Source organism: Diuraphis noxia, unplaced genomic scaffold (genome assembly GCF_037042655.1).
Source record: "Diuraphis noxia isolate RWA-SAM2 unplaced genomic scaffold, SU_Dnox_SAM2 contig0002, whole genome shotgun sequence".
NCBI classification, from domain to species: Eukaryota; Metazoa; Arthropoda; class Insecta; order Hemiptera; family Aphididae; genus Diuraphis; species Diuraphis noxia.
The window spans coordinates 70,757,913-70,784,778 of NW_028301712.1; the positions used below are offsets into that span (position 1 = coordinate 70,757,913).

At 29.1% G+C, this 26,866-nt stretch overlaps 2 protein-coding genes across 4 annotated transcripts; both read right to left on the minus strand.

Moving 5' to 3' along the window:
* Positions 1 to 5,200: 5,200 nt before the first annotated feature.
* Positions 5,201 to 10,927, minus strand: Chmp1 (charged multivesicular body protein 1). Its single transcript, XM_015523444.2, has 5 exons — positions 10,269 to 10,927; positions 9,437 to 9,558; positions 7,610 to 7,732; positions 5,636 to 5,856; positions 5,201 to 5,546 (listed from the first exon to the last, which is right to left on the minus strand). Exons 1-5 carry the CDS (start codon positions 10,282 to 10,284, stop codon positions 5,429 to 5,431), a joined length of 600 nt encoding a protein of 199 aa, XP_015378930.2. The 5' UTR covers positions 10,285 to 10,927; the 3' UTR covers positions 5,201 to 5,428.
* A 1,420-nt stretch (positions 10,928 to 12,347) lies between these two features.
* LOC107173101 (endoplasmic reticulum metallopeptidase 1-like) lies at positions 12,348 to 25,076 on the minus strand. Of its 3 annotated transcripts, XM_089221660.1 has the most exons (3): positions 22,794 to 24,750; positions 21,355 to 21,409; positions 12,348 to 15,461 (listed from the first exon to the last, which is right to left on the minus strand). In XM_089221660.1, the coding sequence occupies exon 3, from the start codon at positions 15,448 to 15,450 to the stop codon at positions 12,823 to 12,825; it is 2,628 nt and encodes an 875-aa protein (XP_089077786.1). In that variant the 5' UTR covers positions 15,451 to 15,461; positions 21,355 to 21,409; positions 22,794 to 24,750; the 3' UTR covers positions 12,348 to 12,822. The 3 variants fall into 3 exon arrangements, with proteins under 3 accessions (XP_089077786.1, XP_015378970.1, XP_015378969.1); XM_015523484.2 differs by lacking the exons at positions 21,355 to 21,409; positions 22,794 to 24,750 and adding an exon at positions 24,877 to 25,076; XM_015523483.2 differs by lacking the exon at positions 12,348 to 15,461 and having other exon boundaries at positions 15,471 to 21,409; positions 22,794 to 24,166.
* Positions 25,077 to 26,866: the final 1,790 nt, after the last annotated feature.

A 26,866-nucleotide genomic window follows, 5' to 3' on the forward strand; every position in this document is an offset into this window, starting at 1 on the left:
GACTAAACACTAAAATATATGAGTAGCTCGGAACTTGGCAATTTTTATTTTTATTTAAATTAAACAACTAGGGAAGAGGGGCTGTGGATAAAACTGGGATCTGGAGTGAGCTAAGTCCCAATTCCGCCTATGGTCGTGAATATTCTATACCTAATCAATCGTTGTGTCCACATTTTAGAGAAGATGTCTTTTCTACATCGTCGTTGTGCCTATGCGTACAGCCCTATTTTACAGTTCACACACATATTAATTCTATATATTAGTAGTATAATAATTATTCTGTATAAGATCTCCTATAAGTCCCCCAAACTTAAAAAAGACTATCCAAGCCCTCCAAAAAAATTAATATCTACATAATTTCTAACAAAACTCTGGAGACTGGGGACATGAATTCCCCAGAACATTTTCCTATTTGCACCACCGTCATCAGTGTCATCATTTTAAGAGCATTATTATACATTTTAAAAATATTTGTATACATTTATATTTATAGTTTTTATTTGTTTAAAACGACAACGACATTTCAAAATTCCGAATACACCAAATTCTAAAAATAGAAGTTTTGAGTAAATTTTTACTTTTTAATGTTTCGTATACTATATAATAAATAATAATATTTTTTTTCTTCCTATTCTATGTAAATATTTATAAGTATATAATTGTATAAAACTCAAAGGTAATGGCCTATGCTGCCGAAGCTGTAACGTTCAATAAAAAAAAAAAAAAAATAATGATAATATATTAATGAAGCTTGGTTTGACAACCTAAACTTACAAAGATCACACATAGTTCAATTTAATCGTTTACGTAGTATAGGGACATTCCTTATTACCTATAATCACTATTTTAAACTTGGACTAAACGACTCGCCGTTTTGTACACTTCACTTAAATAGTTAAATGAGTGTATCAGTGACCTCCCTCATATTTTATTAAACTGTCCTGCCCTGCGGCTTAAAAGACTTAATATTCCTCTCAATCATCTTTACTCTATTTTAAGCACCAAATCAGAAATAGCCATAAAAACGATGATCTGCATGTTTAAATTGGAGGATGGCTTTATACTATAGTATATAAAAATTAATCTATTGTTAAATTTGTATTGTTTTTGTTTTTTGTTTTGTAACTGTTGATTTATCATAGTTGTAAGCTAGTGGATTTAAAATAAAAATAATAAATGAAATAGGTAAAAATATTTTTAATTAGCAAATGTATTTTATTTTTTTATGTAGCATTAATTAAAATAAACAGTAGATTCACGCCATTGACGGACTAATCATATCTTAGTCCAGTTAATCTGTAAAGTCCCTAAAGTCTAGTATCACCCTTAGTATCTCCATAAGAACACGGATTTTCAAGTTAAGTATGGAATTCTGATTGAATGGCGACAATTATGTAACAATTTTTGACTGTACCTCTTAATGGTTATTGGTTTTCAATTTTTATTTTATTTAGTTATTAGGTACAAATTAATATTTACAGATGATGACTAAATACCCTCCTGATCTTAAATTATTAATTATCCATAAAAATAATAATTATGAAAACAGAGTTAAGTATTTAAAAACATTATAACTCCTCGGTCTTTGTATTGTCAGCCTAACTTGGAATAATTATTGAATATAATTAAACTTTATAATAAATACCTTTCAAAAAGTTATAAATTATAAAATACCTATTATAGTAGTATAGTACTAATATCAACTTTTTTTTTTAATCTTAATACAAACCAAACATTAATGCATAACTATTAATTATTTATAACAAAAACAACGTATTATATATATATATATATATATATATATATATAATATATTTATATTATTATACAATGTGTGTAAATCATGATTATCAATTCATCAGTGTGAACTGGTAAAACGGTTTAATACTCATTTATCTTAAAACTAATTAATAATAACAGGCTTTTCATTTCATTTATTGAACAACTCTTAAAATATTAATTAAATTAACAAAAAATCAATTAATCACTACCTACACAAAATCTTATAAATCATAATGGGTAAAATTAAATAATATGTCTTTAACATATACAAGATTATGTATACAAATCATATTTCAAACATTGTAATTAAATGTAATTTCATACCACATAATAAACTAATAACACACAAAAATTATATTTTTAAGGCAAGTTGATCTCTAATCTATATTATATACTGTATAATATATTAGGTTTTAACATCCACATTTAAAAATTTTATTTCTAACTTTTACTTTTAGGTACCTACATTAACTTGTATGTTAATATAAATTAATATAAAAATACCATTTATAACATAATAAATAAATATTTTAAGGTAAGATTATATAAACCAATACAATTTATTATTGACAATTTCTATAGGAAAATAAAATTATTTACCTAATTCATTTTGTTTGAAAACTGAAGTTCAGTAACACTGATTTTACCCATGTGTCTAATTACTTTATATCGAGCTAAATCTTTACGTGTGACAATACCAGCAACCTATAATTTGAGTTAAAATATACTATCAAACTACTGATTATCTGGAGTGTTCTGTGAGGATTATTTACCCGTGGTGATATATTTTAAATTCTCCAATAAAGGTATTATTACAGTAATACAACTTTTGTGTTAAGTTTTTATCACTATATTATATATTATTACCAGTTACCTACTATTTTTTTCTTTTGTAAATACTATTATGCATATTTCTTTATTATATAAGTTTTATTTTGTTTATTATCTGTTGGGGTAAGTATAAATTGGGTTGATATCTATTTTGTTCAAAAGAATAAATTATTATTATTACAGGATATTGAACTACTGCAGAATGACCTTAAACTAACAATTGATTTATCGCGATTCATGAATCCATCTCCATATATTGTCCAACTTGTAAATATAACAAATTTCCATAATATTTTTTTTTATTCTTTGTAGTTTATAGGCAATAATATTTTATATATATTATTATTATTTCTATTATATTTTATAATATATTATATAATATATTATGCCTTATATATTACATAATAATATATACATGATAAATATACCATTTATTTATAATCTGGTATATCTATAAAAATTCATAAATATAATGTGTATTTGAATTTTTAATTGCAATTAACGAATTTCTAATTTTTAGAATTAAACAAAGTTTTATTTTGATATTTTTTTTATTGATCTTTGTAGCTTCGGCAGCATGGGCCATTAGCTTTATACTTAAATTTACGATTATTTTTATATTGTCCTTACTTATATTATGCTTTTATATTTTAGAGTTAATATATATTTGTATTTTTTTCATTCTTAGACAATGTCATTGCCACGTATTTTTAAACTATTCAGAGCTATGGGACTTCGACATATAGTTGTTGTGAATGATTCAAACGAAGTAATTATTCACTCTTTACTTATTAATTATTATTATTATACTGGGTGTCCCGTGCGGATATACGCATTAGCCGTAAAGGAGGACTCGCCGCCCGGATAAAAACCAGTTTTTGCTGTTTTATCTATAAACTAAAAAAATTATAAAAATTTATGACTTTGGTTAATGAAAATAAAATATTGAAAGGTCAAAACTTTCAGCAAAATAAACTCTGTAAGATAGGTGTCTTTATTTTTTTCAAAAATTAAACTAAATTAAGAAATAAAATACAAGCCCTTGGTCTATGGGAGTCTAAAAAAAAAAAAACAGATTTGTTATATATTCATTATATCAAGAGATATCACCACGGGTAAATAATCCTCACAGAACACTCCAGATAATCAGTAGTTTGATAGTATATTTTAACTCAAATTATAGGTTGCTGGTATTGTCACACGACTCACACGTAATGATTTAGCTCGATATAAAGTAATTAGACACATGGGTAAAATCAGTGTTACTGAACTTCAGTTCTACTTATTTTAAGTAATACAATTTTTTTGAATAATTAAGCTATTGCTATTTTAATTGTATTCATTAAAATTACTTTAAAAAAATTAGGATGTTATATGTTGTACTTTTTTTGTTTTTTTTTGATGCCATATTTACCAAGATTAATTTAGCAAAATAATTATACAATAATCATCATCATTTATTATTTAGTTGCATTGTTAATATTGGGTACTTTTCTATTTTAATGTAAATATAACTAAAGAAATAATGTACCTCATAAACAAACTTTTTTTATTAAAACTTTGAACTTCAACATGCTTAAACTTGTTAGTTGCTGCAAATCAATTTAAATACAGGACCTCCGGCTTTTAATTTGAGGCATATACCATAATTATGTCACTGCTATTAGATGATTATCAATAAACAATAAACTTTTCTTCCTGCTAGGTAAAATCTTTTACAGCAAGACTTTTTTATTTCAATAGCTATTCCAATATTATATGGAAATTTGTTCAAACTATATTCAAGAATGTGGTATCATTTATTAAGATTTTGAAACAGATATTACAATTAACTTTTAAAGAATTAAAGATGATGCATAAATAATTTTTATAAAATTAACAAGATACAGTAGAACTTCGATTAACCCATCAGTCTTGGGACCAGAGCTTTGAACTAACCGAGGTTAGGTTAACCGAGCAACAAACATTTTTTAAATATACATACATATTTTTTTTTTTTTTAATAATTATGACATGCATATTGATATAAATGGGTACTATTACTTATTGGTAAATTATTATTAATATTTTTTTAATTTATTAAAAAATTTGTATTATTTAAGTTTCAGATAAATTTATTCATAAATAATACAATAAGATTTTAACTGCAACGTGCAAGTATGGGGCCTGACGGTCAACCAAGAAGGACGATTAATCAGGATAGGGATAATCAAGGTTCTACTGTACTACAATATTTATAGTATAATTTATCACCAAAATATAATTATTAACTGTACTTCCATAAAATATTCTTGTTTTATCATAAATTTGGATGTGTTAATCTTTATTGTTTATTTAATAGTACCTAATAAACACATTAATAAACTAAATATTACAAGGTTAAAATGAAGTGCCAACTTAATTTTTTTTTTTACTTACTACAAAATTAAATGAGAAATTTAATAATTTAATAAAATTGATACTTTTTAATCAATTGATTAAAAATATCTTTGTTGTGATATTTAATTGAATAAAATCATATTATATATGACTATATAAATACACAAAATCCACACTATGTATAATATATATAAATAAATAACGCAAATAAAAATTATAATACTATAATAATAAGATGACAATATTTATCCAAAAGAAACAATAAAAAGACTTTTATCTTGCATATTTAGGATGATGGTTATTCTCAAACAATATATTATGAAAACTTAATTTTTTTAATAGATAAAAATAATATGAGAACTTTTGATAAGTTCTATAACGGTTTGACCTAAAAATTTAAGTTAAAATTATAGTTATTGGCTTGGAGTCTGTTCTTTTATTCAGCTTGTCTGAGACGAGCTAAGCGTTGAGTAAGCTCATCTTGTTCTGTTGTAGTAGAAGATAAAGAACTGATACTTTGAGGATTAGTAGGAAGTTCTAATTTTAGTTCCAATCTAAAAAATATGATTATGATATAAAATATTTAAACACAACACGCATGTATATTGTATATATGTGTTTGAGATATATATAAATTGTTTACCCAGCTTCGTCGGCAACTTGTTGCAACAAATTTTCAACATCCCCTTGAGGTACAGCAGTAGTAGTACTTTGAGACATGGTATTATCCATGTAAGAACTTTGTACATCTAAATCTTCAAATTGGTTTTCAAATTTGTCCATCAATGAAGAAATTTTTTCAAGATTCATTGATTTCATTGCTGCATCCATTGCTTTAACAACACCTCCCATACTTTGAGTTACCTAAATATTTAAATATTGATTAAAGGCTAATAAATTAAAAATTTGAAACATAGTATTTTATTTTATTTTTGATAAGTTTATATTTTTCAACTCAATTTAATTTCATTACCATTCCATTATGCATCACTTCATAAAAAATAAAACTAATTTTTTATAAGGGCTATTATTTTGTTTAAACTGTTTATAAGAGTTTCAAAATTAGCCAATGTTAGTAATAAATGTTGTAAGATTTTGTTATACATATTATTACGTAGAAGCAATAACTATTCAATAAGCAGCTTTAATTAAACAATTAATTTAATTTGTATTTATAAATCAATACCTAACAAATATCTATTTGTAAGATATGCTATTAATTGATATATTGAAATAAACATTTTTTTTTTAATATTTTCAAACATTTCAATACATTATAATTATAATGGTTCTATGATTGAAGTTAAAGAATTAGTACTTATGATACTTATAAATGACGTATTTTATTAGTGATTACAAACTCACTAAGATGTTACTGATGATGACTAAAGTCATTACATATTATATTTTAAAACTCTTCAAAGTATCGTACAAGTTAAAGTCATCAATAAATAAAACAAAGTAATATACAAGGATTAATAACATTATTAGAGACATTGACCTTTTTTGGTTTTAAATAGTATATAAAAATGAAATCAATGGAATACGTAAAATATTTCTAAAAATAAATTATTTGTTTTTAGACATAAATAGTGTTAAGTTATTTAGGGTTGTTCTCATAACGTCTGGTAAAGTGTCCATTAACGCTAACTAGTGGTTAGTCTAATATTTAACAGTCAGTTCTTATCGACACCAGTTTAACAACACCATTTAAAGTGATTCCAGTTCAATTAATAAAAAACTAGATTACTACCTTAGATAATAATAATATGACCATTTAAAAATATTGTTCACTTTAAGCACAATGGCCTATTTTGCCGAAGTATAGTTGTTCTTATTTTTAATTATGTAGTACAAAAGCTTTATAAAATAATTTTTTTAATGGTAGTACATTCATTTCATTGTATTAGTATATGGTATGGTACCTATCTGAGTGTTTCTTAAAAATATTTTTTTTAATGGGTCAATACATAGATGTTTCATATGTACTTCCATTTAGTTTAGTAAGTAGAAATAACTACTATAATAATGATGAATTTGATATTTCACAAACAAGACTTTAGAAAAGTAAGTTATATTTTATAGTTTGACATAAATGATCTATAATTAAAATTCACTTCTTTTAGATAATTAAGTAACAAAAAATTAAGGCACAGTAAACCCATTCCCATTAAACAGTACATACATATCAATGCACCACAATAAAAAACCTTAACCTGACAATAGGTGGTTTAATGGTTAGAGTAGTCTGGTCCTCCAAGGTTGGGGGTTGAATGCAGGGCATTATTATGACACAATCACTAAATAAAAGATTGTGATGACAGAAAAACTTTTTAAAAATATTAAATAAATGTCAGCAGAAGTAGAAATAAGACAAGAATTGAAAAATTTACAAAAAATCATTAATATTTGAGATAAAGCATTAAAAAAAATTTAAATTTTTAAAAATATCCATTTTAGTATAATTTTATCACATATTCTATATTAAGAGTTTCATATAATATATTACATAATCGTTAATTTTAACAAATCACAGTAAAAATTCTTAAATCATTTTTGAAGTGTATATATATATTATATATTATATGTGTTGTAAATACATATATTTTAAGCTTACCTTTCTAGTGGTAAGAGCTCCTTGAACTCTTGAAGCAACTGCATCTACTCTAGCACTCATACGTAAATAATTCAATGATTGACTTTTTTGTCTTATAGCATTTTCAGCATGTATGCGAGCAACCTAAAAATAATTAGTATACATTATTGTTTATTTAAATTTCAAACTAAATATATATATATTCAAATAAATCTAGACTTAACTTTCAATTATTTGTTATTCAATTTAGAAATTCATGGATTAGAATTATTTTTTTTTCTATTTGAAAAAAATGTGGCTTCAACAACTTAGGATATTAGCCTGACATTAATTTTTACATGATATTTTTCTTAAGATTAAATGTTACATAATATGTATACAGTATACAATTTGTAAGGTTACAATAATTTGAAGGAATTAAAGTAGAATTTTTATACAATAACATATTGTATTTGAATATACTTTCCAGTATTAATATTGTAATAATAGCAATAGTATTTAAAATTACTTTATTAGAATAGGTTTGTAAAAATATATGAAATGTTATATGTTAAAATTGAAAAATGTATCATAACAATATTTTGATAAAAATAATATAACCAAAGCTCACTAAACTATTTAGTTTGAGTATAATAATGACTGGATCGATGACAATTCAGCGCGGTCATTTTAGCGCTCGAAAATTCAGCGGTGATATTTAGCGCAAGACAAATCAGCATAAGACAAATCAACGTATACATTTCAGCGCAAGACAAGTCAGCGCGTCATGTTTATTAAAATATACCAAATTAATTAAACATATAATAAAATACCAAATTAAAATCATATTAAAAATATCATTAAATATTGCTAAACGTTAAATACCTACATATTACATTATTTTAAAAATCACTTATTTAAATTAAAATTATGTTTAAAATTTAAAAAAAAATACAAACATTTATAAAAAAAACATCATATTATAATCATTTATTTAAATTCAAATTGTGAGCTATCCCTTGTAAGTACTCATTGAGTGGTCGATTTTCAAAATCTTCGCATATGTGTAATATTTTTTTTGCTGTATCTTTATTGTATTATTTTGTTATTTTGTTGAGTTAAAATGTCACACGCCAAGATGTCGTATGCGCTTAATTGTCGTGCGCTATAATTTCCACGCCCAATTAACGTGCGCTGAAATTATCACACGCAATTGACGGTACACCAATAATGACTAGTCCAGGGCTCGGAACTTTAAATAATTAATATATTTAAAATCAATTTAAAACAAATTTGTTTTATAATATTAAGTAAGTTTCTGTTGTATATTTTTATCTAGATGGAGCAGTTTTCATACATAGTCGTAAGTATTTATTATTATTAAACATTTAATAAGTAATACAATTTCTAGCAGTGGCGGCTCGAAGGGAGTATATTTGAATCATGTGATTCACAAAAATATTAATGGGTGGGTGGGTCTTATGGTTGGAAAAGGTAGACTTGACCATTTTTGCAGGTTGGTAATTATTTAAGTATTAAATTATAAATAATAAATGTAATATATAGCCGTAATGTGTACTCAGCAGATAATGTACCTACAGTAATAACTAATAAGTAATAAGTTATTACTAATAACTATATTTTAGGGTGGGTGGTGTAAAAATATTAAACGTGATTCGAGGGAAAAAAAGTTCAAACCGCCACTGATTTCTAGAATATAATTTATATTTATACACTTTATTAAACCTTGAGTATTAAACTATAACCTAATAATCAATTATTTGATTTTTATTTTGGTTAGTTAGGTACATATTATCATGAAAGATTAAAAAATGTATAATATAACTATATTAAGTATAAATTATTTACCTCCATATTCCCCTTTTGTATAGCTTTCTTTGTTTTTAATTTTTCGGCCTTTTCTTCTTTTTCACATTTCTTGGAGTTTCTTTCTAATTCTTTGACCGCAAATTTCAAGTTAAATAAATGATCTACACAACTCAATAAGGAAAATTATAATTATAAAAGTAATACTAATACTAACAGAACCAGATAGGCAAGGTATTGGCAAATTGAGTTTTAGGATTTATAACAGAAAAACAACAAACAGATGTGGAACTTTGAATTTAATCTGCCATAAGCAAATTGGCTAGTCCATTATTGATTTACACTGATGATAACTTAAAGCTAAACACTTAAACATGACTTTAGACTCTCCAACTTTCAACAAAGCACTGGACAGACACCAGAATACCATATCCAGCTTGTTCAGGTATTAATTGATATTGATATTAATATTAATTACAGCTAGACGCTCAAATATACAGACGATAGTAAATTGTATCCAATTCGCTGTAAGATAGACATTCAAACAGGTTTTTTACATACCAAAAAGCAGTAGATCGACGCTGGGAACTATATTCAGCCTGTTCAGGTATTAATTTACAACAATCATGCCCATAAATAAATGCTCAAACTCAACTTTCAAACATTACCATCTTCAAAATGAAACCAAGGTGCCAAGCTTTATCACATTTTGACTGACCTTAAATGTTTGACAAACAAGTATTTGGTTAATTTTAACGACAAGACATCAGAAATCAGAAGTCAAAATCAGTGAATCTTTGGCACAGCCAACGACAGATGGAACAGATAGTTATAATATATTATATATAACTAAAATGTCTTCATAAAAGGATACTTTCCATTCCTGCCATTTCAAGGCCAAAAGAACAAATTATTTATAACAGTATTGAGTTAAGCACAATAAAAAGAAATATTTGACTCTTATAGAACGATGAAAACTAATAACTATAAAAGATTAAAGAATAATATTTTTGAAAGGAGTCTATTGTTCTGTTCACTGTCGTATTTAAAGAGTATTATAATATTGTAATAGACAATAAAAGATTATAGCGTACAGTATCACAGTGAAAATAACACAAAAATTAATTCATCCTGATAACGTTCGATGACATCATCCCGAATTATTATTTATGAAACGAGTTTCGTCACCGGATTTATTCTGTATTTCTAATTTCTATGATTGTTTCATAGGTAAATTATATGAATTATGATTCATTTCGTCCACGGACCGCAATTTTAATATAGTTGCAGTCTGCAACTTGCAGACAATTAAAAAACAATACAATTAAGGCTATTGTAGGAATGGTTTTTAATTTTTATCTTTTATCTGTGTTTCCAAACTTCGAATAATAAACTTTGTAATATTGTTCTGGCGTTTTAAAATGTCGAGTGCATTCTTGGACATATTTTCTTGAATGCAAATAATTGTCGTAGTCTTTTGAACTTTTGACTTTTAAATAGGTGCCTAGGTGCATTTCAAAAATCACAACGTTTGTAAACTGTAAAGTTGAAGTCATTGATGAGCGGACAAAAACAATAATAAGATAAGGAAACATTATCAGTCTGAATGATCCACTTATCAACCGAGTAACCGACATCGAATATTCAAATATATTAAATTCTACATTCAAATTTCAAACCATTAAATATTAATTTAATTTATTCTGTGATGAAAATTCAAAACATTGAACATTCACATTGTTCACACAACACATTAGCGAATTGAAGAATAACAATCCCAGACCTAATGAAAAAATTCCCGGAATATATTATTACCTTACATCATTCTTTCAGCGAAACTGATTGAATTTATATAGTTGTTTTTTTTATAAACTGTAGTTTATAATAGGTAATAATTACAATTGGGTACTATTAGAGATATTTTGAAAAGTTTTACAAAATATATTTCTTAAAGATTAAAATATGAAAAATACCTCGGTACTCATATATAGGTATTCAAGCAAAATTCGATAACATTACAATACGATTTATAGTGTTAATAAGAACTGAACAATTGAAATTAGTTTGTGTCTAATATAAGAAAAATATTATTTTAATAAATGGATCAAATATTTTTAGAGTTCATGACAGTTAAACAAATAATATAAAAGAATGAATTAATTGATAAAGAGTAATGACACAATTAATTATTGCACCATCTTCTATTAAGATTGGTAGGTACTAATAGGTATAAATATTAGCTTATATTATTTATTAGTTATTTGATATATTATCAAATGTATATAGGTATCTACACTATTCATATTATATTAAAACAAATAGTCTATAGCCCTATAATAATATGTATTACGATTCCACAGTTCCACCAAAATTTAAAAACGCATACAAATATTTTAATATCTCATATACATATATGGCGCCACCCTCTCAAAAAATCCACCACGTAGACTAAAACGTAAATGACACAAAGTATAAAGACCTATTCAATGATTAAAAGAGGTATTACCAATCGGTTTCTTCCTCTATACAAGTTACTCATTTTATTTTAATCTTATTGTAAGTATCAAATTTGCTTATTGCAATAATATAGTAATAGATTGTTAAATGTCTTAATACAAAAAAAAGGTATTAAATACGTCATTTGATGTAATATCATTACGAAGCCCTGCAATATTATTATTTAATATTTTTTATAAAAAAAATTGTATGAAAATATTTGTCAGTCATGTGTACTGCTTAAACGACACTGTCTATAAGTTATGCCTATATATATATATGGCAAAGCCGCAAAGGTTAGCATAATATATACCTTAATATGTAACACGTAGACATGTAGTCTAGGTTACAATGAATAATTATGTACTAAAATTAAAGTTGTTCCACCAGATAAAATTTAATAGGTAACAAGTTACCATAAATTATTTTTTCAGACATAAGTATAAAACAATTAATAAATAATTTATTAAATATATTTTGATCAAAAATTATACATATTATTCTTGTAGGTATTCAAAAGTTAAAAAAATATTAATAAATAACACAATTATATAATATTACCTATAATAAATGCAATTTCACCATCACACCACACGCATTTAAAATATTATTATTAGACAATTTACCAAATTGTTTAATAATACGTCATCATCGATACAACCGAAGATCCAATGATCTATTTGGTATAAGATATATCTTTATAAATTATAATTTATAACTATTACCTATTATACAATATTATATTAATATTAATAATTGATTAGGTAACTATGTATAGGCATTTAATATTATATTTCAATTGAGCTGAAAAAGGTTAAAAGTGAAAAATACTTTTTTGATACAATAAGTAGATTAATAGGAATCCTATTATGCCTACCCAATATTATGACGATATGTGTAATAATACTCATTCGAGCCCAAAGATAATCGATTTAGTAGACAAAAGCTTCTACGCTGGCGACCGCAATATTGACGTGCGCCCATCTCGGAAACGAGTCGACGAACGTACTGAATTCGTCGTCCAACACCAAGTCCTTGTGTATCACCCAACTGTACGCCAAGGTGACGTTGAGCGACATTTCGTTGAAGCCACGGTCGCATTCGTGTTCCAACCAAAAGCTCCACACACTTTGGAGGCCGCCTGCCGCGCGACCCGCTCCCGACGAGTGCTTTATTACGTACACGTCGTTTCCCATCCACTTGGTGGTCACTTTAGGTTCTCCCTCGAAACTCCACGACTTTAACCGCGTACCGGGATAGGGGCTGACGTACACGTTCACCCTCTCCGGACCGGTTACGTTGAACGCGATCCGTCGCCGTCGCTCGTCGTCCTCGTTTACGACCACCGTGGCCGTGGCCTCGGACCGCTGAGACGGCGGCACCGGCCGACCCGGCAGCCAATGGGTGTGATACGCCAACGACCCGGTCACCGGTGAACCACACATCAGTTCGCTGACGCAATCGATGAGGGTCGCGTTCGGCACATGGTCCGCGACCGTTCGCGGACCCTGCCGGTCCCAGTTGACGATCATGTAACCGGAATCGTTGTGCCGGACGTCACCGCCGAAGTCGCGGAACGCGCGTCGCGTGTGTATCAGATCGATCCGCTGCTCGGTCTTGGTGCTCGAGTACGGGAACCCGATGGGCCGAACGGCCACGATGGCCACGGCCGTCAGCAGAATCGCGGCGCCCAGGCCGGCCAAGACGGGGCGAGGCCTGTTCACTAGCGCGATGGCCGGCGCCAGGTGGCCGACAGTGGCGTACGCAGACATGGCCATCAGCGTGCCGATCACGTAGTCGGGGTTGATGTTGGGCCCGAGGCGTCCGGAGATCGGCACGAAGAGCGACGCGAACATTTGCGTCAGGTACAGAACGAACGCAGCGGGCACCAACAGCGACGCCGCGTATCCCGCTATCCAGACAGCTGGCGTCCGGCCGGCGTTCAGTATGCCCAACGTGCAGCTGGCGACTGACGGCCAAAGCACCATGACCGCGAACAGGTAACTGGAACGCAGACTCGCCATGGTGGCGACGAACAGCAGCGTCGTCCAGAACAGCTGAACGCCGTTGAGCATCGTCACGGTCCATTCCGCATCGGTCCTGGACCGGATTTTTGGGTAGTAAGCCGCCACGGTCAATATGGACCATGTCGCCGTTCCGAAGTACACCAGCAGGTTGGCGCGGTTAGTGTACCAGCTCATGGAACACCCGTGCCGATCCAGCGCGAACGCCACCAGCAGACACGACAATACGGCCGCCACGATCGTGCAACCGGGACTCACGATGGCCGTCAACAGGTGCAAGCTGTACTCGCGGCGGTTCATCCCGACCGTGGTGAATTTTAGCGACAGGAAAATCGAGAAGAAGGACAACAGCACGATTATGAAGTTGGCGAACGCCCCCGAGAGTTCCGTATAGGAAAACATGTACACGCCGAACACGTCGAAGAACACGTACTTGGATCTGGTGCTGTTCGTGCTCGCGTTGTGCGTGGACATCGCTTTGGCGAGCGCTAGCAAGTTTTCGCCCGTGTTCTGCAACACGGACGGTTCGATTCGGTCTAGATCGTCGTGTCTCGTGTGATAGACATAGCCGTTTTTGTAATGCGCCAGATCGAGGCCGGACACGTTTCCGAAATCCCTGAATATCCTGAAGTCCGTGTCCGACGGTATAATGCCCGATTGAAATAGTTCTTCGCCAATCACTTGTCCGTACGGATGGGGCGCGGTGCGGGCGTACAGGTCTACCAGGTACGAGTCCCGCTTGGTGGTTTGGAACAATATCTCTCGGCCACCCGCTCCGCAACTGTCCAGATTGATCACGTGCTTCACGCTCGATGACCACGGATGTCGAGTGACGAACCCGTGGCTGGCCTGCAGCATGATCTCTTCGCCGCCGTTGAACAAAAAAATTATTGGTCTCCTGAGACTCGGGGTTTTCGCCAAGATCCGTAACAGTTCCACCATCACGGCACAGTTCACACCGTTGTCACTGACCCCGGGCCCGGCCGGAACCGTATCGTAATGGCAATTCAACAAAACGGCGTCCGTCGCACCTTGTCCGGGATCTATCCTGACGACCACATTTTTTAAGTCCTCGTAACTCAATAAATACATCCAATTTTTCATGTTTAGAACAAACGAACCATTGACTTTTTGATTGTGCATTTCGATGTCGTACACGTTGCCCACTTCGTTTCTGATATCATTGATTTCGGATTTTAGGAGATCAAAAGCTAGTCGTTCGTTCGCATAACTACCAACCGGTCTCGGACCTAAATCCGCAAGTTTAATTAATGTGGACATGGCGCGTTTACCGTCAAAATAGTTATTGGTCGAATTATTATTTGTTTCGACATTGGGTAATTTGTTGTCCATGTAATATACAAACACGTTTAAAATTATCAATACTGCCAATGAACCTAAGAGAGTCGGTACGGCTGGGAGACATTTTCGATTTCTGACGGCTTCATCTTTAGTATCGCTGGATTTTTCATCAATTTGAAACGTTTCCATTTGTTGGATGTTGTCGGACCTATTACCTCGATGACGCAGCTCCATTCAATTTTATCCTGTACAAAACACATAATGCTAGAAACCCCTATCAATAAATACATTTCTTGGTTAGTAAAAATGTCTCACATTACTTTTCTTTGTGTTTTTTTGTAAGTAATTAAATAGTGAAATTATTGATAGTAGAATATGAGCAAAGGTATGAGCCAATATGAAATAATCGCTTAAGTATCTTTATCAGTTGAACGATAAAAATTAATTCAGCTAAACAATAACGATTAACAACTATTTTCTTATGCTTGGATTTATTACAGTGATTATAACTTATCTTCCTATATATATGTATATATATATATATAAGAGCTATGTATCATATATTAATTTAACAACTTATATGATATATATTGAAATATTGTACGCACCTAGAGTCTATCAATCAATAAATATAAATTTTTCTCATCTTATTTTTTAATTTGAATGAACAGTGAAAAGGAAGCATTCGATTAACCTAATAATTAGATGAGTTTAAAACATAACATTAGGCATAATTATTTTGCCCATAAACATTTTTACATTTAGATTTTGGATCAGGCAAGTATCAGAAATATTTCATATTGGCTCATTTTCCAAAGTCAGTATTTTGATTTTTTTTATATCATGGACTGGAGTGAAATGTACACCTATCTAACTTAACCAATCTGATTGTGTAATAATAATTAAACCTTGTATTAGTGTTATTTAAAACAAAATAAAATTAATAAAATGCATAAATATGTTTCAATACATAAGCATACGCGTGTATTAACAGTTAAAATATTTAATATACAATTTTTAAATTATGTCTTATATTTTAAACTTACAATTCAAGTCTTTTTTTTTAATAAAAAAATACTTTGTAAATTATACTTATAAATTTAAATTAATAATAAATATAAAAACCAATAACAATTAAGAACACATTAAAAATATTGTTTTACAAATGGTAATAACTCAGCTATTAACTTAAGTATTTTAATGGTATATAAAATGAGAATATAACAATTCATTTCAAACAATACATCACATTTTGCAATTTAACAAAATCACAGTTCATTTTGATTTTATAAATTAAATATAAAAAATAAATAGTTAATTAAGTAGTTATATTAATAAAATTATACGAATGTAAAGAGTGTTCAAGATAAATTTAATTTAATTATTTACAAAATAAAATTGTGAATAACTTAGAATTAAAATTAACTTTACCACTTTATAACTATAATAACAGTAGAATAATCCTTAATTACTATAATTCTAAGAATGAAGGTTTTTTTCTATGTCTTCTACCGGGTTCAAGTAAATATGTAATATCAACTTTTTCCTCTTCTGGTAAATTGGACAACAATTTTGTTAGAAGTGTATCCAACCTTTGTTTTTTAATTGAAAATTGAGCTTTAGATAATTTCTTTGAAGATTGAATAGTTTCTATATGTTTTGGCCGAGGAGTTGTAGAACAATTAGTCACTTTTACCATAAGACCATGAGGTGCAAATGTTCTTGCTAATTTCAATTTTTTATCATACTTTTCAAATGCATAACTTTTGGTACAAATTGGAGGATTTTTTGACTTATTCATTTTTGAAAACATTCTTGCAGATTTGTCAACTCTATACTCACATATATATAGATGTTTATGTTCAGAGCCAATTGGATAACCTTTGCTATATGTAGAAGGATCAAGAACCCAACACCTACCCATAATAAGATCTAATGAAATTTTTTCATAGATTGGGACTCTGACAACTTCATTAGGGTAAAATTTGCGAGTCGGTTCATGATATGTTTCATGCGGTCTAAGATAATGATGTCCAAAAGAAAAACGCTCACCCGTTTCATTTTTCCACAACCGCTCTACTCTAAATATATCACAATCTGAATACTTGAAATTTTTTATGGTTTTATAAGAATGTGATTTACCACTTTCAGGATTTGTTATATCTCTAAGTACATAAACTGTATCATTCACTCGAATTTGTAAATCTTCTCTTATTAATGTTAAATAATGAACTTCAGAGGGTTCAGCATAGCTCGGTGGTGTAGGTAATGGTATTTCATAGTCAACTTCTCGGCGATCACAACGTTCACATAAGTAATGTTCTACTTTTGCAGGATCTGCTTTAATACAATCACAGTGTTGCCATACTAAACAACGTTCACATTGAATCATTGTACCTTCTTCTTCGTGCAAACCGCAAATACACCGTACCACATCATCTTGATCACCACCAGGATTATTTTTCTCTGCTATAAAAGCTTCTGGAATAGGTTTTTCTAGAATGCTTTCAATTTTTGGTACAAATTCTATTTTGGCTAAATTATAAATCTTACGTAAACGAGTGGATATTACACCTAAATCTGAAGTTCGCCCATAATACTTCATATTGTTTGTAAGCAATTTCAAAATATCTGAATCAAATGCAATTACAGTATCATAAACACCTACTTCAATATTATTAGCAATCGTTGTCAAATCAATAGGTTCTGATATTTTTTGATAGTAATTTGGAACTCTACGTTTAGATGGTAATGTTATAAATGGTGTAGCTAGTATTTCACCTGTTTCTTCTTTAGCATTACATATTATGTCAAAAAGCTGCTTAAATATTGTGGCCAACTTAGCCTTTTTTTCCATTTCAGGATCATTTTGAGCAGTTGCTAGTCTTCTGGTTCGTACCGAACAACTATTAGTTAGGGCATTCATTTGTGCTCTAAATACCTCAGTTTGTTTTGGTTTATTATCTTTTCCTCTTCGTTTTTTCCTTATTTTTTCAATTTTTATAAGGTTTCTATACAAACAAATTTTATGTAGAAATATTAATTCTTTATCTTCATTACTGATTACAATAGGTGCGTTTGACACTAGTTTTTGTTGTATACTAACAATAGATAAAGATTTTTTAGGTGAAGTATTAGTATTAGGAGCAGCTTTCCTTGAACGATTTCTATTAGTTGGTAAATGTTTTGAAACACTGGGGGATCTTATGGTAATCCTTTGGGTTTTTCCTCCAATTACACCTCTACATTTTAGAGACTTGCATTTGCATGATTGGCCTTCATCTGGATTAAATAAGGAAAAATTATAGTCGTAACATAATTCTTCATCTTTTTGTATTTTACGAAGAGCAAACAATGCCATTCTAAATAATCCATTAACACTCCATTTTTGCATTTCACAATTAGGCTCACAAGAATGATTTACAAATCTTGCTTCACCACCCATTCTATGACCATCAATAACTGACCCTCCATCTAGTTTTAAGCAATAATGATGAACGTCATTTTTATAGATAGATGTCATTCTATCTTTAAATGTTTGTTCACTTACAACTTCACCGACATACTCCAATAATAATTCACCACTTTTGACCTCTTCTGTAGTTTTAATTCCCCAACCTTTTTCTTCAGTCATAAATTTAACCAAGCCGGGAGCCCACTGTTGTGTTTGTAGACGTTGATTGGAACATTTTTCTTTACATGGGCAAAGTTCAGGTGAACATTCAGCGAATATCATTCTATTTATACAATCATCTGTACAACCTTTACCTTCAGTTGGTACTACACAATTACATGCTTGTGCTTCATAAGTACAAATTGGTTTAAAATCATAATAAACATTTGTCTTTAACTTTCTATAGTTCCAAGACTGTATTGAATGCTTTTTATCGGGCTTCTTCTTTTGAGATTTTACTTCAATGGTAGGGTCTATTTTAGGTTTCTTAGGTAAACTTACACTAGATGCATCACTATCCTCTTTTTCATCTTTCTTTTTATCTTTTAACTTATTAAGAACAACTGCACGGATACTTCTCCTTTCTGGAGTAATTTCAATTTGTTCACTTTTCGGCCGTGGTTCAACAACTTTATGTTTAATACATATATCATCAGACACTACAAGGTCTGGACGTTTCTTCTTTTTTTTCTTTACTGGAAACCCAGTTCGGTTTATACATTTTTTTCTTTTCTTTAATTTTCCAATTGGACTTTCTTTTTCAGGTTTAACTAATTTCACTTTTTTAACATTAGTTTCATCTACCTTTTTTTTCAGTTGTAAACTTGGCATTTCAACAGTTGGTACAAATACGCCAGCAGGAGGTTTCCTTGGTTTAGGTTCATCTCTTTTTTCACTATCTTTTGCTTTAACTTCTGGAATTGCAGAATTACTTCGTAAGCCTGACTTTTTCTTAACTTCAGACTTTACCTTTACTGTTTTGATTTGCTTATCAGATTCACTACCAGAATTTTCATCTCTAGATACATCTTCAACATATGTAACACCAGCACCTGTTGATGATGTTATATGATAATGACGTTTTTTTAATGGTAGTCGTTGATCATTAGTAGTTTCAGAATCTCTTGAAGTATCTGGAGATCCTTTTTTTCTTTTTTTATCAATATCATTATCGCTGTAACTTGTTTTATCAATTTTCCTTTTTTTACCAGATCTGTCTCTTTGTTTAGATTTCAATGAGCTAGATTTACCTCTAATACTTTCTGAGATTTTTGATATATTTAAACATTGAATAAATAAAGTAACCAGATTTTCCATTTCAGCAATAAATTTTGGATTTAATGTCTTCTTACGCTTTTTTTTCTTTTTTTTACTCTTTTTCTTTTTTTTATGAACTTTAATTTCTTTAGGAGGATCATAATCTAAACTCTTTGTTGTTGGACTATTTGGTTCCAAAAGAGGAGGCATTTTTTTAGGACGACCAGGTCCACGCTTAAAATTAGCTGACAATTTAGGTAAAGCATTTTGTGTGTTTGTATTTACTTTATCACTTTTTGTTGCGATTGCACCTTTTGGTCTTCCTCTGCCTCTTTTTATAACATTTTCCTTTTGTTTACCATTAACAGTTTTGTTCTCTAATGAATTAGTTTTGCAATTAGGTTTTGGTATTACGCTTTCTGTTTTCTCCACAAAATCTTTTAACAATTTGGACGAATAAGCTGGTTTTTTGTTTTCATCTTCAGAAGAATTATTTAAACGTATAATTGCATCATTCACGACACAATCTTTGATTTCCATGTCACTTGAGTCGCTACTGTCACTTAAATTTTTTGGTTGAACATCATCAAATCCAGTAGAGAAACTTTGATTTTGAACATCAGATAAAATTTCAGCTAAGTCTTCTTGATTAATAACTTGCAAATGTTCTGGTTCTAAGTTTTCAAGCTTTTCTAGTTCTGAACTCGAAGAAAATGTTTTTTTTGGTTCTTCCTGCCAAAACTCTTTTTTTTTTGATCCATCACTAGAAGTTCCATCATAAATTGGTTGCTTCACAAAATGCGCTGATTTAGAAGAAGAGCTAGATTCATCACTAGAACTTGAACTCGAATGAGAATGTGATTCTACCGAATCTTTAGTTCTTTTTTGTTTGTCCAGTTCTTTCCTCTTTGACCAAGGTACATATGATGATAATGAAGTATCAGATGAGTCATCAATGTTATCATCATCCACTGAAGAGTAACCAAATTTTTTAGTGCAATATTTTTCTTTTTCAGATTCAGTTTCAGATTCTGACTCTGATTCAGAGAAATCTACCACTTGGTTAGTTATAGTATTATGCGATGTCTGAATAGGATCTTTAATAGCATCCATATCAACTGTTGAAGGCAAATCTTCTAAATCAGAATCATGTGCTGGTTGATGAATAACAGCACTCCATGCAGAACTGCTTAGAAGATCACCACAGACTTTACTTACAGATTCATTACTTTGCCCTGAACTATTCATTGTATTTGTGTTGCTTGTTAAAATCATAATAACGACATATTTTACAATTAAATCTAATGAGAATCTTTTTTAAGTGCACATTTTCAACATATTCATGTTATTAAACGGTATAAACAAACAATTGACAAAGGTATATGACAATGATGAGATTTTTGTTATGATTAATGTGATGAACTTACTGCTTCAGCGCTTTATGAAAATAATAACAGTTCACCAACTCAACTTCGGTAAAATCTGGAAAATATATTAAAATGTTACAATCAGTAAAAAAACAAAATAAGTTTAAGATTGTACCACCACAAAATTATAATAATGTATTAAAATGTTACATTAATTTAGCAAAGTGATGTAGCTATAAGTTCCCATTACAAGCATAAGCAATTGGTAAAGCATTGGTATATCTTGTATAATTTTTTTTTCGAGATATTTTTTACCTATCATAGCTGAGGTAAGAGGCGACAGAGTTTTACCTTTCAAATAATTTAACAATAATACATCGACACATAAAAACACTACATACTCAAAGTTTTGTAGTAGAATTGTAAACATTAGTGTCAAGTTAATACAACTTATTTATACTTGTGTATAACTTTAATTACTCTTATGCAGTATAAGTATATGAATAGGTAACTAGTTAGTAATTACATACATATACAAAAATAATGATAATCAAGATAAATATGTTGTAATATATAATAAATACAGCTCAAAACATAGAGCAAAACAATATCTTGATTTCTACTAGATAATAATTATACCTATGGATATAAAGTAAGGCACTTCAAGCCACGACTAAATAAATAAGTATGATTACAAAAAAACAGTTTTCCGCCGATTTGCACTACTCTATACACAGAACTATTGCTCTTAGTTATCTGCATTTCATTTGTCGACAATGTTAATAAAATATAAAAGATGCGGAGAACCTAGTGATAGACGAGGCAAGGGTGATATGCGTATCATAAAGTTGAGATCACACATATTTATTTAGTCATGCTTTCAAGCCCAAACTGAAATCTGTTTTTATGTACTATATCTTGGGTACTGCAACGTAACTAACTAATTGATTTGTTCATAATACTGTTTATATGTAATGTTTTGTTTTTATAACAAGATCAATTTTTGTTTTGTTAAATTTTTAACCGTTTAAACTAATATCAGGTTTAATGTTAAAAATTGATTATATTCCAGAATGATAAGCGTTATACGTTTAGAATGTTCCGAACGATATACATTCATAATATTATATTGTTTAAGGAGGATACAAAATAACTATATTATACAACATGAGCAATTATAAATTTTCAAAGCATATTATGTAGTAAACTAATGAACACATAAATTTGAATAACAAGGTAGAAGATTTAATTATTAAATCTGTAAATATTAAAGATATTTTTAATTTAAACATTATTTATATAATTAATACATTCTGGTTGAATAAGGTTTGATTTATTTTAATAATTGTGTAAGGAACAGTTTTTAAATGCACGTATCTGAATGATGATTTAATGTTACGAAAAAGTATAAACCAAAATACGTATTAGATATACGCAGAGTACAGGACGGATATGTAGACATCTATCATAATTATCAAATTATATTGAGTGTTACTTACTTGTAAATTAAAATATGTTCGTCTGGAAATTGTTTTCATCGGAATAATTTTCCAGTTTTCCGCCAACAGACAGCATAAATAATTAAAATAGTTTTAAGAGATTATCAATTTCTTCTCCGTTGACACATTTGTCATTTGTTTGGTTATCCATATAATATTATTATTATTATTCATGATTCTGTTATCACTATCACATGGAAATGGCGAAAAGCGTCTCTCAAGTCTTTATTTTTATCTCTCTCTCTCTCTCTATTCGAACTGCGGGTAATTAGTTATACGGCAGTCCGGTAGTCGTTGAAACTTGAAATTTTCATGATAGTCGGTCGACGATTGTGTTTATCGACTCTCGGGTGTATAACTGTAGAGTGTAAATTATATTGTGAATAATCATTAATCGTGAAATGTATGCGAAACATAAACGATTGATTGCCGAGTTAATAGCGTCCATTGACTTGCAACCGAACTCGATTGTCTCGATTTATATATTCACAGTATAATATTTAAACATCGAGTTAATTTATGCACATGTTTGTTTACGGTACGTTTCTCGTCAAATAATGGTCCTATCATTATTAACGTTTGTTATCAATCTTTTTATTTTTATCGTTAATTCATTTCATTAGTTCATTTCTTCATTACTAAATAGTAAATACTTCTTATTTGTTTCTGTATTCTTTTTGAGTGCGGCTTTAGAGTTTAGAGTTTTGATAGAATTTTAATAATTTTATCTAAAGCCTTGGTCGTTAAAGACTATTGACCATAGAGACATAAAACGCTATGACATTATTTGTTACTTCGGCCAATTAATTTATAAATTTAGTTCAGACATAAGATTTAACTAATTTTGCTTTATTTAGTGGAAAATTACGTTTTTATTAAACGCTATAATGGTTTACTTATCGATGTCCGCCATGGTTTAGACTGTAAACAATGTATCTCCCATGACAAAGTATGTATAGTGAATACATATTTTGTCATGGTATCTATTGCACAAAATATATTAAATGGTTATTGTAATATTCACTATTATTTTTGTTATGTGGTACCTACTACTTCAGACTTCTTACTGACTCGAAGCTAATAAATTACTTTATCTTAGTTTATGAACATGAACTGTATCCATGAGTCGAAAAAATACGAAATACTTCAAAGTGTGCAAGGATTTTATTGTTAATTAGGTGTTATTGGATAATGTTTATTGTATACTGTTACTTATACTTACGTAATATTCATTGTTGTTCATTCGTAGATACTGAGCAGTAAATAACATTCCATTACTACAATTTTTTAAGGTGGCACTAGGCACTAGGTATGTTGTTTTAAGGTTCATAACTCATAAAATGTATGTATTGAAAAAAATCAGATATTATTACATTTAACTAATTTATGTATGATAATTCTGAGTTTAATTCAAATATACTTAAAAACTAACTAAGCTAGTTGAGATCTGCAGAACACTGAAGTGAAAAGAGTATAAATTTACTATTACACACATGTAAAATAGAGATAGAATCAACAAATCTGGGTGTAATCTCAATACAGTACATAATTGATATTGTTTGTATATTACTATGTTGCAATAACTAGGGTCAAGATTTATTTTTAGGTTCAATAAAACTTGAAATATGATGTTATTATTCTTTAATCGGTAATAAGTACTTTTCAAACTGCACAAATATGATTTAATATGATGGTTATTTAAAGGGCTTTGTACTTGATCCTAGGTACTCCAAAGAAATAAATGTATTCAGTATTTCAAACTATTTTTTTTTATCTAATTAATGTATTTAATGTAAATAACTAAAAATTTCTATTGTAAATTTTTTTATTTCCAAGTAACGATGATTATGTACTTTAGATAAACTGGACTCTGGTAATTTATGAGTTAATGGTTATACCTACTTTAGATAAACTGGACTCTGGTAATTTATGAGTTAATGGTTATACCTATTTTAACTAAAGAGTATAGGCTACAGTTGATACTTGATTGAATCAATTATCAATATGGGTAATATTTAACACAAATAAAATTTATCTGTACAGTGTACGATTGATGACAAAACAATAAATACATCATACTTACAATTTCTAGAAATGAAATGAAATCCCAGACAATTGGTGGCGATTGCCGATATTTATATAATCAATAATACAGTAGGTACTAATCATTATAGGAACACTTACAATAATTTTTAAATTACAAAAAAACAAGATCATCTATAACTGCCTGTCATTAGTCAACTTCTCTTATAAGCTTAGTCAACTTCTCTTAAGGAAAAACATTTTAAATGCATTACTGCTAGGACAGTTAATGTACTTCTTACATAGATTATATATTATCTATGACTTCTAAATATTTTACATATTTTTTGAGTGTGTCATTTCATATTTCCTATTGCACAATATGATAGGTATTTCAATGAATATTTTGTATCTATTAACCTACAAGTGTTAATTGGTTCCATTTGACATTTATTATGTCAATTAAAGTAACACTTTTTTTAATTAAACTTTTGAACCTTATTAAAATAAATACAATATAAAAAAGCTGGTAAAATTCTCGTATTAGACTTTCGAGCTTTCGACCCAACGAATAATATTTTATTAGAGTTAATGAAAATTTAAAATTTCATAAATAATTCAAACAATTCAAAACATTATGAAAATTTCCAAGAATAGAAAATGATAAAATAAACATAATATAGTAATATACTGTGAATTTCAAGTATCTTCGGCTCTTTGATTATTCGTTATTAAATTACGACATAATAAGAAAATTGCTCCATGAAAAATCAAGTGAATATTCAATGTTGTAAAAATTTGAACTTCAAATGATCATAATAATTTTATTTGACTTTTTTGTAAACATTTTTAGAATTTAAGAGGAAACTTGTATTAAATATTCTAATATAAAAAATAAAAATTTTTTAAATTTTTAGACCTCAATAATTTGCAAATTTTCATGATTTATAGATTACAGACACTCGTAAGAAATTATTGTGGTTTTTTGCTAATTTTTTAAATTTAGCGTAAAAATTCCTGTTTTCCCTTAAATTGTTTTTTTTTTTTATCCTGCCTTTTGAAAACTACTTGGAATTTAAATCTTTCAATTACATCAAAAATATATTTGTCATTGCAAAAGATACTGAAGTTGAAAATCAGAGCATTATTTCAACTACTATTATTGTAAACACACAAAATTTAAAAAAAATAGATATCATTGTAAAATCAATACATATGCTCTGCTCAGAATCTTAAATTAATATTACGGCATAATAGTATTAAAGTCTTAATATATTGACATATTTTAGTTGAATACTGAAAGAACTTCAAATGTTTAATTAAAGTTGTTGATGTGTATCAGTTTGATTAAATTGGTATAATAATTTAAATTAAAAATATTTTAGTACCTACATTTAGAATTAAAAAAATAAATATTTATTCATGGTAAATATAAACTTTAGATAAATGTTATACAAATACAAATAGTGAAAACTATTTAATAAATTTATTTCCATTATTAGATTGCAACTTTGATTTACAATTTATTATTAACAACAGATAAATGTCTTAAATTGCTTAGATAGGTATAGTGTCTCTAGAATTTTTGCCCAATTCTCTTGGATTTTATGATAGATAGTCAGTGGTCCGGGAAGCTACTGTTTTTTTGCAGCATGCTAAATAAGCTACTGCTGCTCTCCTCAAAAAAGTAGCTTGTTATTGCCAAAACCACTTTTTTGAAAATGTTGTGGGCTATTTCTAACACTATTGTTTAAATTAAGTGTATTACTTTTTTAAAAGCATTTTCTTGATTTATTAAGATATTCACTAAATCATTATTTTTTAATGCCAACCACTATTTTTTGTATTTTCGGAAGACAGGTTTATTCAATGTTTCTAATGTATCTTTATGACAAAACTCAAAACAAAAATAAGCCGTCATAATAATATTTTAATGATCATGAAATAGGTTGGAGTAACGATAAAATAATGAAAATTTTTGCTTTTGCTGACCGTATATTTATAACAAGCTATAATATTTCGCTACAAAGTGTATATTATAGTGACGCAAT